This window comes from Spermophilus citellus (assembly GCF_964194105.1).
Source record: "Spermophilus citellus genome assembly, chromosome: 13".
Lineage (NCBI taxonomy): Eukaryota > Metazoa > Chordata > Mammalia > Rodentia > Sciuridae > Spermophilus > Spermophilus citellus.
Genome location: NC_138193.1, coordinates 109,437,811 through 109,453,538, shown reverse-complemented (window position 1 = coordinate 109,453,538; position 15,728 = coordinate 109,437,811). Strand labels below are relative to the sequence as shown.

The window sequence follows — 15,728 nt, the reverse complement described above, 5'->3', positions numbered from 1 at the left end:
ATCTTTTTCAAATCTGGGGATTCTAGAAAATATCTGATATGGCTCTTGGGAAAGGGACAATGGCAGTGTAACCCTCCCCCTTCCACCTGCAGTGGAAGGGGGAGGGTTACACTTGATGGGGAAGAGAGCTGTGTGCCACCCAGGGCGCTGGGTGCTTTGCAAGCATTTTCTCCTTTTGTCATGGAGCTTACGTAACTTTCCCTGTGCCAGAGTTTCCTCATGGAATAATAGTACTTAATAGGGCTGGAAAGTGAGTTATATGAAATGATTCACGTGTCCTGGCCCAAGCCCAGCAATCAGTAAATGTCGGCGATCTTAATGGACAGAATCACCATCTGCATGACTTAGAGGCATTTCCCATCTCTCTCTTAAGGGCCCTTATAATTCTGCCACCCGACCAGTTCCTGCCTGAGTTTCCTTGGGTTTCCATCAGCTTCTTTGAGACTTGCTGCCCACATATAAAACTCAGGCTCATCCTGGGCTGGAATCATCCCCCTGCCCTCTGCCCCATCCCTGCCACTGCCCCCGAGGGTGCCCAGCTTTGTGCACATCCCTCCCTCCACCCAGTCACCCAGCTTTGGAATCTGGGTGTCACCTGGCCGCCTTCGCACCTCCATGTGTCATTAGCCCTGCATCCCGTCAAGTGGGTCCCTCCTCCCTCCTCCCAGGGCTTCTTTGGTTCCTCTCAGCTTTGCCTTCTCCTCCCACACCCTTGTTGTCCTCTCTCCTCACCACCACAGAGAGGTCTCCACAGTGGGCGAGAGTCCTGCCAACTCTGGGGGCTCAGTGGTGCCCACGTTCAGCACTGCAGCTGTGAGAGTGATCTTGGCCAACTTGGCACGCGATAGGGCTGAGTATGTGGGCTCTAGTTTTGGCATGCGCAGGATCAGGCCCTAGGACCCTCGTGCCGGCCTGGCCTTCCTGTCCAGTTCTTATCCATCTCCCTGGACCCTCAGCCTCACTCAGAGGCTCTACTTCCCATGAACACGTGGGGCTGCCAGTCCTCCTGACTCCGATGCCTCCTTCACCAGCCACATGGCTGGTTCCTCTTCCCTTCAGCCTCTGTGTGAGTCTGGGTCCAGGAAGCAGTTGTGCCCTCCCTAGGAGGAGCCGGAACCCTGTCCTCAGTCTCCTGGCACCTGCGTCCTGTCCCCAGCTCAGCAGTTCACTGTGTGCCTTTTCCTAGTTGAGTGTCCTACACTCAGAGCACTTGAGGTTGGGCAGGGAGTCTGTCTGTATCCCCAACAGGGTGGAGCTGGGCTCCATGAAGACAGAGGGGACTGAGTGTTGAGAGAGGACCATCCACTTTCTTATGTAAAAGGCTATACTGGGAAGCAAGGCGGGGTGATAGCTGACCTCAGAAGGGCCATCTTGCTAGGGTTGGGGGGTTCTAGGGGCTCTGAGCCCTGAATCATCCCCTGAGCTTCCTGCTTTGCCACAGAGCAGACATGGAAAAGATGCAGCGAGCCTGGTGCAGTGGTGGGTGCCCGTAGTCCAGCTGCCCGGGAGGCTGAGGCAGGGGGGTTGTTTGAGCCCAGGAGTTTGAGGCCAGCCTGGCAACAAAGCAAGACCTCCTCCCACCACTGCAAAAAAAAAAAGAAAGAAAAGAAAAGAAAAAGAAAAAGAAAAAGAGGCATAGCATCTGGATAAGCCCTCAGCTCTCTGAATGTGCATAGAGAACGTCCAGATAGGCCCTGTGTGGGCAGCTCCATTCCTCAGGTGGGAACCCACGGGGCTCCTCCTGGCTTGAGGCCCAGGGGCTCTGGGCCAGCAGAAGCCTAACTCAGTTCCAGCTGTCCCCAGCCTGGCTGCCAGAGGGAGACAGACACACCCCGAGGGCAGCAGGCATTGTTTGTTTTTGGAGAAAAAAAGGGAAAAAGGGAATTTATAGGATCACCCGTGTGCTCTTTTCAGCGGAAGCGTTTGTGAGAAGGATGTGCTGATCGCGCCTCTGTCCCAGGAGGAAACACCATTTGCCAATGTTTGGCAAATGATTAAAATGCCTTTAAAGTGGACCACGTGGGTTGAAATTGCCCTGTCTCCTGCCTGGGCTCAGGAGGCAGGAGACACGGTCCTCCAAGCCCGTGTCCCCTGTTGGCAGGCCGCGGGCTCTGTGGTTTTCTGGCTGGCTCCATGCTCTCTGGTGAGCCTTGGGCTCTCTGGACCTCGTGGGAGGACAGCTGGAGCAGTAGGGAAGGCAAGGAGCGGCTGCGCTCTCCTTGGGTGTTGCTGGCCTCTGGAAGGCAGGCCTCCTGACGCAGGTCCCTGGGGCGGCGAGGCCCCTTCCTCTGGCTGCTGAGGACTTGGATTCTGGCTGGTGGCCCCCCTGGCTCAGACCTCTAAGCCCACGGGGAGTGTGCATCCCCAGAGGAGGCTCCTGCGGCTGGCTTCTCAGGCCGCTTCCTGGGTGTGAGTGGTGAGCTCACTTGAGTTTGGTGGCCACCACCCTGGGAGACACGGAAAGTGGCACCCATTTATCCACCTGTGTTTGTGTCCCTCCAGTTGACCTGACATCCTTTGTGACCCATTTTGAATGGGACATGGCTAAATACCCTGCGAAGCAGCCGCTGGTGAACGTGGTGGACACACTAGCCAAGGTGAGAGGGCCTCTGAGGACATCCGGCCATCTGAGATGTGGAGTCCAGTGAGTGACCCTGCGTAGGCCCCTCACCCTGCTCCGTTGGGCCTTTGGGCTTCTGAGGTGCATCTCCTTCCATGGCCTGGGCAAGATCTGAACCCGGGAGAGGCCGTGTCACGCCCCTCCTGTCCCTGCTACCCTGGGGTTTGGCTGTGGTCTCACAGGACAATCCGCTCAAGGGCCCAAGTCACCTGTGTTCTGGTTTTGATAGCGCAGTCTCCGCTGGCCTTGCCTCTTTACAGAAGCTCAGCGGAGGAAGCTCAGCCCCACCCGCGCCCACCCTACGCACCGGCTCCCCAGTCCCTGGGTGATTATCTACATGCAAAACCCACTTGCTTTAGCAGTTTGTCTTAGGAGCCCCAGTTCCTCAGAGATGGTGTGCCAGCTTGTCACCCGGCCTCCGTGACAACTATGAGTGGGTAGATGGCACCGGTGACAGGCTGCTGCCTGCTGAGCTCTGGCCTCCAGCTCACACTTGATGAAATAAAAACTGCACAGCGCAGGCCTGTAGGGACACTCTGGCTCCTGCGTGCCTTCAGGGCACGCTGACTTGCTGATGGCCCATCCCTCCTTCCTGCCACTAGCACGAAGCCACTGCTGGACCTGGTGGTTGGAAAGGAGGTCTCCGCGTGGCCAGAAACACAGCTGTCCTGCTCTACTGCAAGGAACAGAGTCCCCTGAGTGTGGCGGGTGGGTCACTGGGGGACATGGGTTCCATTCCCCTGTGGGTCCCCTGAGAACAGGGGTGAGGCCAGACTGCTTGGGAATCTGGGTTCGGCTCCTGCGAGCAGTGCTTACATCACATGGTCCCAGCTCCTCCCATGACAATCAGGCGGTGATTCTGGAAGGCCCTTCAAGGAGGGGCTGCCCAGGTACCCGTGCCAGGTGCAGTTTCTGGGAGGCTACTGTGCACGTCCACCATGGAGCCAGAGCACATGGTTGTTTGTGGGGTGGGCCCTGCCCTGCCCTGCCTCGCCCTGTACCAGCTTGGAATTCAGAGTCCAGGGATGCTGGATCCAGTAGAGGCCCCCCTGGAGCATGTAGCAGGCAGCAGAGTCGGGGCAGAGGCCAGGCTTCTCTCTTGTCCAGGGTACCCGAGTGGCTTTGGCAGGACAGCAGGGCAGGAGGGGGAGGAGGCGCTGGTTTTGATAGCGCTGGGAGCCCTGCCAGGCTCTCTTACTTCCCTCCTCACCACAAGTGGGTCCAGTGTCCTCTGATTTCAGATGAGAAGTAGCTGAGAGGCCAAGGAGTGCCCAGCAGTGCTGAGGTGCATGCTGGGAGGGGAGCCCAGCTCCCGGGACCAAAGCCCAGGAGTTGAGCTGTGTGCATGGCGCCGCTGCCCGAGGAAGCCCTGGTGGCTCCACCCCAGGGCCAGCTGGGGCAGAGCCGTGGGATAGCAGCTCCCTCTGTCCTTCCTGCACCAGGAACCCTTGCATGACACCCCAGTTCTTCCAACAAGAGGTCTGGTTCTGCCAGCCAGAGACCTCCTCCTCCAAGGAAGCCCCCGAGTTGCCTCAGTGTCCTGTGGATGTGGCTCAGGGAGGTCCTGGAGCTTACACCAGGTCCCACCAGTAGGAGCTGGACCTGGCGTGTATGGGGCCTCACTGGGTCCCAAGCCTCAGCTCTCGCTGTCTGGCTGGTGTCCAAGCACCCTCAGCAGCTTTTCTCTGGCTTATGGTGAAATTTTTTAAAAAAAGGATAAACAGTGATTTTGTTGTTGTTTTCATTTTACTTTTTTTGGTGGTGCTGGAGATCAACCCAGGGCCTTGTGCATGGCTGCTCACTTAAAAAGAAAAGTATAAATATTTTATTAGAAAGTAAGTTTGGGCTGGGGATGTAGCTCAGTTGGTAGAGGGTTTGCCTCACAGGCAGAAGGTCCTGGGTTCAATCCCCAGCACTAAAAAAAAAAAAAAAAAAATCATTTTTGTTATGACACTGTTCCGGGGTCTTCTGCATGGAGTGCAGTTGTCCGCACACCAGTAGAGAGTGCTATAGCTGTACGTCACATGGTGGAGGTGAATGGTATACTGGCTTGTACAGTTGCCAGCGCAGCTGGGTAGCGAGTGCAGCAAGGTGTTCATTTGTGCACTTTAGGTGTGCAGTGAGCGGGGGTAGTACAGTTGTGCAGCGGGGCTGTGCAGTGAGTGCAGGATTGTCACCAACTCCTGTGCCCTTCATTCTAAAGGTCACTGGTATTCAAAGAGGAGCCTCCCTCCCCCACACATATTATAGATATATTTAGAATCAGATTGTCCATGTTTTGTATCTCATGTCCCCATCTCAGTGATGGCACCATGCTCTGCTGCGTTTGCTGGTGTCTAGGGTGTAACGGCTCCCCAGGGGCTGGTTGCCAGCGTCCAGCGGGGGCTTGGACCACTCTCCCTGCCAACCCACGGGAGGTGGGCCTGGGTCCAGAATGTACTCCAGGATAAGGGGGTCTACCTGCAAGCCGGAGCGACTTCCTGCCCACACAGGCTGGAGATGGTGACCGTGAGGGCTGAGTGTGGCGCAGCTCCTCCGGGCGCCGGCTGGGGACGCATGGGCTGGAAACGGAGAGAGTTGGTCTCAGTGTGATGCTGACAAGTCACTGTGACTTGGTCCTCAGTGCCTACAGAGTGGTGTGTTGTCCCCTCCTCCTCCCCAGGCGGGCTCACCATCAGGCCCAGTTGCCGGGATGACAGGGAAACAGAGGAGAGGTCAAAGCCCCCTCTTCCTGCTGTTTGGGGGGCAGCTGTTTTTCTTTTCTTTCTTTTTCTTTTTTTTTTTGGTCCTGGAGATCTAACCCAGGGGTGGTTTACGACTGAACGATGTTCCAGCTTTTTTATTTATTTACTTATTTTTATTTTGAGGCAGCTTCTCACTAAGTTGCTCAGGGCCTCGCTAAGTTGCTGAGGCAGGCCTTGAACTTGCGATCCCCTTGTCTCAGCCTCCCGTGTTGCTGGGGTTACAGGTGAGTGCCACCTCATCTGGTGGTGGCTGCTGCTTTTCTCACATGTCCCCTGAGCACTTGGTGGTTATTTTGAGACATTCGGGCACCTCCTTCATCACTTGGGGTGACAGAGCGTTTCCTACCCTCACAGCAACTGGCACAGATCGAGTCGGACCTGAAGTCCCGCACGGCAGCCTACAGCGCCCTGAAGACGACCCTGGAAAACCTGGAGAAGAGGTCCACGTGCGTACCCTTGCCCACGGCCACCGTGGGGGTCTCATGCTGGCCTTTCCCACTGCGGGGACACCCAGAGTCTGTGCCTGAGCTGAGGAAAGTGAGCCAGGGCTGCGTTAAGGGGACCTGGGGCAGAGGAGGTGGTTGCACCTCCTCCTATGTGCCCAGCAGGGAGCCTGTGCCCTGCGGTGCATCTTCCCTCTCCTGCCTGGCAGAGTGGCCACAGGGACTCGGGTGCCTTCTTTGTCCACCTGAACTGTGGGTGAGGCAGTGGGCTGCTGGGCCCGGCAGACAGACCGTCACCCACGTGGTGCAGCTGTCGGGAGAAAAGCGAGGCCCATTCCACCCACCCCTGCCGCGCTGAGGCGGTGACCCCGGAGGTGGAGGGAGGCTGCTTCGGGGCCGGGGGTGCTTCTGGACTGGGTGGGGCAGGCGTGGGAAGCTCCCGAGTCTCCCTGGTCCCTGGGCCCTCTGTCGGTGATTTCTGAAGATTCTCCAGAGAAGGGAAGTGGCCCAAGGGCTCAGAAGCAGCTGCCAGCCCCTGATGGCCTTCCTCAAGCACAGGAGTGTCACCTCCTACTGGCCTTCCCTCTTGGAGGGCCCCTGGGCTAGCTCTTTTGGTGACAAAAGCAAATACATGTTGAGTGTCTTTAATCTGAAATGCAGAATGCCCCCCAATCTGAGACTTTTTGAGTCCCAGCACGGGGCTGTGGGTGGGAAATCCATGTGACCTCATGACTCTGGCCGCAGTGAAATGCGGAGGCACTGAGATCACTGTGCCCATGACCTTCAGGCTAGGTGCGTAAGGTCGATGTGAAACTGAAGGATTTCGCTGAGCTTGGGCCCCCCCCAAGATATCTCCTTATGTACCTGCTACCATCCCCAAATCTGAAACAGTCCAAAAGCAAAAAACACTCCTGGTCCCAAGCATCTCAGAGAAGCGATATTCAAGGTGTAGTTTTTAGTGTAAAATTAAAACCAAAGAGTGAAAAGCACACTTCATCCAGAAGCCATCACTGCTGCCCGACTACATGTCAGAACATGAGAGGACGGGAGGAAGGTGTGGCAGTGAGCTCTAAATGGTGACCTTGGCCCAGGTTCATGGTGGCATGGTGGCCTTGGGGCTGGAGCATGCTGAGCCGCCCCCTTGCTGCACCAACAAGTTGTAGGCTTCTTAACTGGTTGATGGCGCTCGCCTATAATCTCAGCAGTTAGGGAGGCTGAGGCAGGAAGATCGCAAGTTCAAAGCCAGCCTCAGCAACTTAGTGAGGCCCTGAACAACTCAATGAAGCTCTGTCTCAAAAAAAAAAAAAAAAAAAAAAAAAGATCTGGGGCTGTGGCTCAGTGTTTGAGTGCCCTGGGTTCAATCCCCCATACCAAAAAAAAAAAAAAAAAAAAAAAAAAAAATTGGTCAGGACCTGGCCTAGCCACTTTGATTGATTTATTGAGCACATACACTGAGTGAAGGGGGGCAACATACAAAGAGGGTGATGAAGCAGTCTCCCTCCTCTGATACTTCTTTTTTCCTTCCTCCCCTGCCCTCCACTCTCCTTCCCTCTTTCTTTCTTGGTACTGGGATGAAGCTCAGGGCCATGCACATACTAGGCAAGCATTCTACCATTGAGCTGTTTTAAAACAGGGTCTCACGAAGTTGCCCAGGCTCTCCTCAACTTGAGATCCTCCTGCCTCAGCCTTCTGAGTAGCTGGAATCACAGGCATGCACTGCCGAGCCCAGCAGGCTTCCTTTCCTCTTTCAGTGCACATTTGTAAGTGCTTACTATACCCTCGGGCCTAATATTAGGCCCTAAAGATGAAAAGCAGAATAAAACACACACTCTGCACCTGCAGAGTCATGGTTATTCATTCAACAGACATTGATAGAAAGTCTGCTCCGCGCTGGGTACAGAGGGAAATAGGAGTCCCACAGCTTGAGAAGACTGTGTCTGCTGCTGGGCCAGGGTAGCTGGGTGCCTCTGGAGGGCTTCCGAGGGATTTGTCCGTGGCCACACAGTTGTGTGTGATGTTATAAGCCAGGGCAGGCAGGAAGGAAGGCGGGCAGGCTCCTGGGCTTGGAGGTGCCCAGAGGCAGGAGCAGTCCTGGCCTCGGCTTCCACTCCCGCGTCTTCCTGGCTGTCTGGTCTCGGTAGCTGCGTATCGTGTTGGCCCACACGACGCCATGATCCCTGCCCTGTGAACACAATGCCCTTTATTCAGGCCAGGTCCACTGGGCAGGTCCAAAGCTATTTCAGGTGAGTGTCCCCTGGCTGCTGGACAGAAAGGCCTGTAAAGTGACACGGAGCTCTAAGCCTATCTCTGCCCAGGGCGGCCCCTGCAGCTGGCCGCTGTGTTGACACTTGAGTAGCGTCGGCGGCTGCTACCTGAGGTCCCCTCCTGATAGCCTGTGGCTTGTGCTGGGCAGTGCAGGTCACTTAGGTGTTGGATTCAGCAGCCCCTCAGGACACTGGTGACAGAAGCCCAGGCCCTGCCAGCCTCCCTGTCCCTGGAGGAGAGGAGGCAGGACTCTGGCTGCCGAGCATGAGCAGCGTGACGGCCTGTGGGGACCTGCGCTAGCCCTGGCCCCCCTCTCCCAGGCTTCCGCCACTGCCTGCCCCACCCTGGTGCCTGGCTTTGGGTGAGGGTCAGTGGCCCTTCCTGCTGGTCACACCTTCCCTTCTGCGTGCCTTTCAGGGGGAACCTCTTCACTCGGACACTGAGTGACATTGTGAGCAAAGAAGACTTTGTGCTGGACTCAGAATATCTCGTCACACTTCTGGTCATCGTCCCCAAGTGCGTGGGCCGGGGGTGAAGGGTGGGGGGTGTCTTGGCCTGTGCTTGGGGATCACAGAGGGAAACTGGCACTGCCCGGTGGAGAGGAGGGTGGGCCCCTTCTGCTGCCACCAACCTTGCTTCACGTTGGGGACTGGAGCTGTGAGGAAGAGGATGCCCCTGAGGGTCCCAAGGCACTGGCGTTCCTGCACAGGGGCTCCTGGTGGGCAGTTGTGTCTGCGTAACAGCAGGAGGGAGATGGAGCAGTGGAGAAGCAGCCATTTATTGAGCCCCTGCTGTGAGCTTACTTCCTCCTGTCCTGGGAGGTCTGTGATTATTCCCTCATCCTGTGGTCATGGTCACAGGTCACCTGGCACAGGGTTAGGAAGTCATTTGTAAGAGGCAGAGACACCTACAGCTGAGTTCCTGTAGGGACCTTCTGCAGGAGTCTTGGGACCCTCTCGGCAGGCTTGGGGATATTAGGGGCTCTCCCTGGTCCCTGCCGTGCAGCTTCCTGGGAGCCTTTCTGCCAGCAGCGTTGTGTGACTCTGCTCCCGCAGGCCAAGCTATGCACAGTGGAGGAAGACCTATGAATCCCTCTCGGACATGGTGGTCCCCAGGTCGACCAAGTAAGTGAGAGCCCAGTTTGGCCTGGGGTCCCCGGGTCCCTGGCCTGGAATTCCCTCTTGGTCCCACACCAGACTGCCGTCTCTGGAAATTGCTTCACTGCCCCTCTTCTGGGAGGCTGCCCTGGCTGCTGTCCAGCAGAGGGGCTCCTCCAGGGCCCCCTGACTCTTGTTTGTGGCTTAGCGCCCATCTTCTCCACTTGAGGGTCAAGCAAAGACATGGCTGGAGTGGCTGACCAGGGAGTGGCCACCGCCCCCGAGCAGGAGAGGAAGATGGGCTCAGAGTGTGATCTGCTGGGGTCAGAGAAGAGTGGTCAATGGCCACTCCAGAAGTGACAGGAGGCACCCAGTGTGGTGGCACATGCTTGTAATCCCACTCCTCCAGAGACTGAGGCAGGGCGTTTGCAAGTCTGAAGCCAGCCTGGGCAACTTAGCAAGACCTTGTCTCAAAATGAAAATAAAAAGGGCCGGGGTGTAGCGCCCCTGGGTTTCGTCCCAGTGCCTCACAAAGGAAAAGGCACAGGAGAGGAGCGGGCTAAGCCAGGGTCCACGTGGAGAGCCACAGAGCTGGGAACACGAGCAGGCCAGACCTGGCGTCAGCAGGGACAGAGCACTGGGAACAGAGTGAGCAGCAAAGGAAAAGCCACAGGAGGCCACCAGTGCCCTGCTGTCTCCTAAAGGTCTGTGAGTAGGCAGATGGCATCTCTGTGCCCTGGGCACACTCAGTGCATAGGAGGAGCTGGGGAGGGGTGGGGATGAGAAACGCCACCTTCAGGGTGGCTAGTGGTGACCTTGGGACCTGAGCAGAGTGCAGCTGGGCCAGGAAGCAGGGGCCTCTCTGCTGTGCGGCAATGGCTTGCTGTCCTAAGAGGGTGGCGGGCCCTCAGGTGCGTGCTGTCCTCCAGGCCTCTCTGTGCGTCGGAGCTGGTTTGTGATTTGGAGGCTGCCGAGTGGAGCCACCCACCCACCTTACCCCACCTGGAGCTGCCTGCTCCCCTCCCCTCCTAGAGGCCTCTGCCCTGCCTGCTCCCTCGTGGCAGGTAGCTCCCCCAGGGCCACTAACTCACTGGAGATGGCCATCAGGAGCCAAGGAACAGGACGGTCACTGCCTGAGGTCACAGGGGAGGTGGAGGAGTGAGCCGGCAGCGTGTGTGCAGGGGAGGAGAGGCCTCAGAGCTGCCCGCTGGCCTGGCCGCTCTGCTGCTCCCTGATACACGGGCCCAGGAATCCTAGCCTTGCCAGGCGGGGCTGCCTTGGCAGAGGGCGCCTGCACAGACGATTCTGGAGAGATGTGGGCACGGGAGTGGCTCCTGTGGGTCTGAGCTCTGAGAAACAGGAGCGGTGACGAGGCCAGCATGTGCCTGGGGCATGCCGGAGCCCAGCACTCCCAGTATCAGGGGCTTCTGGCCAGTGGGACTTGGAGGTACGTAGACCACTGGCTTCAGGAGCACCTGTGTTACTGGGGACAGTGACACCAGTGGTCCTGTGCTGAGGCGTGCTGGGGATGCTGTGGTAGCCATGTGGCACTTGGTGACATTGGAAGTGAACTGGACCTTATGGGGTGGTTTTTACCAGCTGGAAATCTACCTTGCTTCCTTATAACCAAGAGTGCCGAGGACTCCCTGGCCCAGCCTCCATGACCGAACCCCAGAGGGACTTGATCCAAAGCCATTTAGTGAGCAGGAGACAGCCCCATCCTCCTCACTCCCCACGGCTCCCACCTTCAGATCCCTGGAGGCTCCGGGGCCCTGGCTGGAGCGGTGTGTGGAAGGGAAGGAGGGAGCCAACCAGGAACAAGGAAACGATAAGGGTCACCTGTGGTTCCCAGTCCTCTGGCTGCCAGGGCCCCCAGCGTGGCCATCATGCCCAGCTCTGCAGTGGCTGACCTCCCGGGAGCCCAGCTCCAGTGCAGCTGGCTCAAGGGGACACCGGTAGACGGTGCAGCGTGTGGATTCTTTCCCTAACAGACTGATTGCCGAGGACAACGAGGGTGGCCTCTTCACAGTGACTCTATTTCGAAAAGTGATTGATGATTTCAAAATCAAAGCCAAAGAGAACAAGTAAGGGTGCACCCTGTGGGCTCCCCAGGTTTGGTATGTGTCCCTGGGGGTGGGGGGGGTGTCTGCCACTTTGGGAAGCTTCTTAGTGACAGCTCTTGTTTTCAGGTTCACTGTTCGTGAATTTTTCTATGATGAGAAAGAAATTAAAAGGGAAAGGGAAGAGATGACCAGGTTGCTGTCTGATAAGAAGCAACAGTATGTGAGTATCCCAGGCAGGCGGTGAATTTCACACGATTGAGCTGCCCCCTGAAGGCTCTTGGGGCGAATGCCCTCTTCTAAATCACAGTGTCCCCTGGGCTCACGCCGTCAGGAACAGCTGTCTCAAGGGCCTCGAGAGCAGGTCTGGGAAAGGATGGTAAGGAGGAACAGAGGTGATTCCAGGGGCCATGAACCGTGAGCCCACACCGTGCCGCGCTGCACCGGCTCTCGCCTGCCCTGACCTCTGCACTTACCAGAAGGGGTCATCAGCCCCCTGCAGAGGAGAACCCAAACTGAGGCCCCCCCCTCCCTTGGCTAGAGGACCCTGCCTAAGGTCTCCCTGCAGGTGGGAAGTGCAGCCCCAGGGTCACGCAGGGCAGGTGGGCTCTAGATGAATCCTCTGTGCCCAGGGTGGTCATCTCCTCGGAGCACGAATGGCGCCAGTCATCTGCTGACGTTGGCTGTGTGGCTTCCAGGGCGTCACCGGCACCTGCATTTCCCTCCCCTGTGCTCTTAGCAAGGAGAGGGTGTTAGCTGGGACGTCCAACCACAGCCTCTTGGAAACGCTGTGGAGGGGGCCGCCTGGCTCACGAGGGAGAAGAACTGGAGAGACCAGAGTGTAGTCTGGGGGGAGTTGCCACCTCTCTGTGAAATGGGCACAGTGCAGACTGGGTGTCCTGTAGCTGCAGAGCCCAGGGGATCCTCTCTTTGGATGAGCATCCCAAGGAGCCCATCTGGATGGGAGGGTCTCCGCCTCTTCTCCCCCATCCCTACTGGGAAGGGCTCTTAGGAGGAGAGAGGAGGGAAGAATGAGTAGAATGCGCTCAGGCCTTGCTGAGGAGTGTGTGTCAACAGAAGGCTGTGTGTCTGTGCTTGGGGAGAAGAGCAGGCAGGAGTGTTGCACACGTGGCCGGGTGTTCGCCCCGGGCCTCCTCCCACGTCAGGCAGAAGGCCAGGGACCTGCACGTCCACCTTGACCTGGGTCAGGGCTCTTTGGCAGGAAAGCAGCCACCAACTCGGGAGAGAGCATGAGCCATGGAGCCCCTAGACTGGATCCCGGAGCCCCCTGATGCTTCCCTTTGGGGAGGAGCCACGGCCGGGACGTAGAACCCAGCCTGGGGACGGTTAGCCGCCTCCCCGGAGCGAAAGCAGAGACACGCGTGTGCACCAAGTGAATGTGCACCTGTGCTCCTCAGACTGGAAGGCTGCTGGGCCCTGTGCCCCCGAGGTTGCGCCCGTCCTTGGAGCAGTGACACAGGCCTGGCATACCCAGGCAGTGCCTGAGAACAGCAAGCCCAAGGGTGTCCCTGCTCGATGCCCGCTTGCTCACGAATGCCCTGCTGTTCTCTTCAGCTGGGCCTTCCCTGGTTGCTATGGTCTTGACCCCACACTGCCACGGTGTTCCTGGATGAGGCCAGATGTGTCCAGTTAGAACCCTGCCAGAGGACAGGTGGTGAAGTAGGACCTTTGGCACCCACCTCCCTGCTGGCAGACCTGCCAGGCTCTCTTGAGTCAGGGTGACACAAAGACGCCTGCCACCTGCCATGTGGGGCTCAGGTTGCCCACTGAGTGCCAGGCTGCCATGTGTCGTCTGCACGAGGTGTGGACTTCAGCACCCCCACGCTGCCCCAGAGAGGCTGCCAGGGCTCCCTGCAGGTGGGAGTGGAGCCCCAGAAAGCCGTGCCAGTGAGCGGAGCCTGACTGGGGCTCAGCTGCAGGCAGCCCCTGCTGTCTGGAGACGGCTCTCCTCCTGGCCTGGTTGGAAGTGACACACCCCGCATCGTTATCCTTTCTGCTTCCTCCATCAGAGGTGATGGAGAGGGCCCAAGTTTCAGGGTGCGTTGACAGCACAGGGTGGAACTGTCCCGTTTTCCACCTGCTTTCAGAGACAGGAGATGGAGGGTGAAGTGGCCCCACAAGCATGCCTGACTAATCTTCTGCACGTGGCACGCGTCAGTGCTCTGTGAATGCCAAGGAGGCATCTGTGGCGGGTGTGGCAGGGACACCGTGACCGAGCCCGGGCAGACCAGCTCTGCAGGCGGGGCCCTTTCCACTAGTGCCTCTTGTGCTGTCCTTATTTGCCCATGGTGGACAGTGGAGGTGTTGACCCAGGCCAGGCAGGGAGGTGGCATGGGACCAGCCCCACTTGCTGGCGTCGGGAGCCAGTGCTCTGGCTCTGCCACGTCCTAACCAGCAGTACATGAGTGCCTGGGTGGGCCAGGGTGTCTGTGCTTGCTGTCACAGCTCTTCGGGCAATGAGAATTATTCTGTGTGTTTGTGATGCATGTTTGCTGAAAGATTAATAAATCATTTCTGTGCCTTTAGCAAACTTCCTGTGTTGCTCTTAAAAAGGGATCATCTACCTACCGGGACCACAAGGTTAAGGTAACCCCGCTAGGGAACCCTGATAGGCCTGCTGCGGGGCAGACCGACAGAGAGAGAGAGAGTGAGGGCGAGGGTGAGGTAAGCAGCCCCCGGGAGTCCTGGGGGTCCCTGTGCGCATCTCCCTGCCAGCTCAGGTGTCTTCTGAGAAACCGCGTCCTTGCATTTCTGTTGTCTCATCCGGCTTGTGAGTTCTTAAATTCATTCAAGGAGCCCGGAATCACGCCTTCCTCTGATCTGCAGGCCCTCTGGAGCTGCCCCTCCCGGCAGGGAATGGTGCTTGTGGGCCAGCGTGCTTCTGTCCTGGCCAGGTGGCTGGGGCTGGTGATGGGCAGGGCCCTGGTGGGGGTGGTGGCAGGCAGCTCTCAGTCTCCTTGTTTGGCTGCCGTGGCTGGACCTGCCCCTGACCTTGGTGGGCAGTTGGTGCTATCGGGTGGAAGCTTGGAGCTCTTGAGCTCCCCCAGAGGACCGGCCACCCCAGCCTCAGTGGCTGTTGTTGTGGCCATAGATGGGGCTTGAGAAACCTCTGGAGTAGCAGTTGGTGGATGGTACCAGGACCCCAAGGGCAGGGCCTTCCCAGAAGGTGGGCTCCTTGGCTGGTCAATGTCAGAAGCTGCCCGCCGACAGCCTTGAGGTCAGGGGCTGCCCTGCCCTCCATGCCCCAGTCTGTGGTGGCCCCTCGCATGTGCCTGGTGGCTGACCGGCTGAGCTTCCCCAGCACCAGACGCCCTGGACACGGTGGTCATGAGCCTCCCCTGGGGCTCTTCCGACTCTGCTTCTGCTGGTTCCTGGGCATTTCTTCTCAGCTCAGGGCTTGCTCTGTCAACGCCCGAGTCCTTTCCTGGGTCGCTTTCGGCCAGTGGCTGGAGGGGTCATGTGGCTGTCCTGTCTCTGCAGGGCCCCCTGCTGCGCTGGCTCAAGGTGAACTTCAGCGAGGCTTTTGTTGCCTGGATTCACATCAAGGCCCTCAGAGTGTTTGTGGAGTCCGTGCTCAGGTGCGTGAGGGGGCCCAGCTGTCCTGAGGGTGGGCAGGAGGGACCAGCTCTGGGCCACCAAGCTCCCGCCTTCCCCTTTCCTACCGTCTTCTTGCCCTCTGCTTGCCCTCTTGACTGGTTCTCAGCAGCCCTCTCGACTTCCTGAGGCCAGAGAAGCCCCCTCGGCCACGTGCCCCCCGCCCCTTGTCTGTTGCTCCTTCCCGTCAGGCCAGGCTCAGGCCAGGGTCACCTGGGTTTCCTCTCGTGCCTCACTCTCCTACCCTGGGTGGACTTGTTGGGCCTGAGGGGCCTAGTGACTCCTGGAAGATGTCCCAGACTGTCTCAGCCCTCAACCTCTAAGGCCAGTAGTTAGGGTGGCCCGCAAAGAAAATCAAAGCCAAACCATCACCAGTGAATTTTGTTTTGCCTTATTATTTTTTTAATAAAACCAAAAGAGGTTCACCGTGGAATATTTGAAAATTATAGGTAAACAACACAAAGGATGAATAAAAATCACCAGTGCAGGACTAGAGGTGTGGCTTTTCTAGAAAGTGCAAGGCCCTGGCGTTCTATCCCAAGCACTGCTAAGGACCAAAAAGAAAAGGAAAAAAAAAATTTTGTAATATATCCTGGGACATGCCCATTTTGGTTTCTGTAGGGTGTGTGTGTGTGTGTGTGTGTGTGTGTGTGTGGTGTGCACGCGCGTGTGTGCGTACACTGCAGACCAAACCCAGGGCCTCATGCTTGCTAAGCAAGTGTTCTATCCCCCCACCCAGGTGATTTTGAATAGATATTTCTTGATATAAGGATTTTTAATATGTAGATAATTTGTATGGAAATTTTATCAGACAGGAAATGCCTTCCCCCCCCCATCCCCAGTCTTTTTTATTCTGTTTTAAAATTTTGAGACAGGTCTCTGGG

The 15,728-nt window shown here is 57.6% G+C and overlaps 1 protein-coding gene across 17 annotated transcripts in view; it reads left to right on the top strand.

The window, feature by feature from the left end:
- ATP6V1C2 (ATPase H+ transporting V1 subunit C2) overlaps positions 1-15,728 on the top strand; it is a 54,448-nt gene that overhangs the window by 29,607 nt on the left and 9,113 nt on the right. For 9 of the 17 annotated variants that reach the window (XR_014018511.1, XR_014018512.1, XR_014018513.1 and 6 more), the window contains 7 exons: positions 2,503-2,597; positions 5,719-5,810; positions 8,490-8,588; positions 9,128-9,196; positions 11,161-11,253; positions 11,359-11,452; positions 14,731-14,828. Coding sequence is in view for 9 of the 17 variants with exons in the window: in XM_081264368.1 (XP_081120494.1) it covers positions 2,503-2,597; positions 5,719-5,810; positions 8,490-8,588; positions 9,128-9,196; positions 11,161-11,253; positions 11,359-11,452; positions 14,731-14,828 (640 nt within the window). In the remaining 8 variants the exon portion in view is untranslated. Of the gene's footprint in view, positions 1-2,502; positions 2,598-5,718; positions 5,811-8,489; positions 8,589-9,127; positions 9,197-11,160; positions 11,254-11,358; positions 11,453-13,776; positions 14,580-14,730; positions 14,829-15,728 lie in introns of those variants that run through there. The other 8 variants (XM_081264370.1, XM_081264364.1, XM_081264366.1 and 5 more) reach the window with 5 other exon arrangements.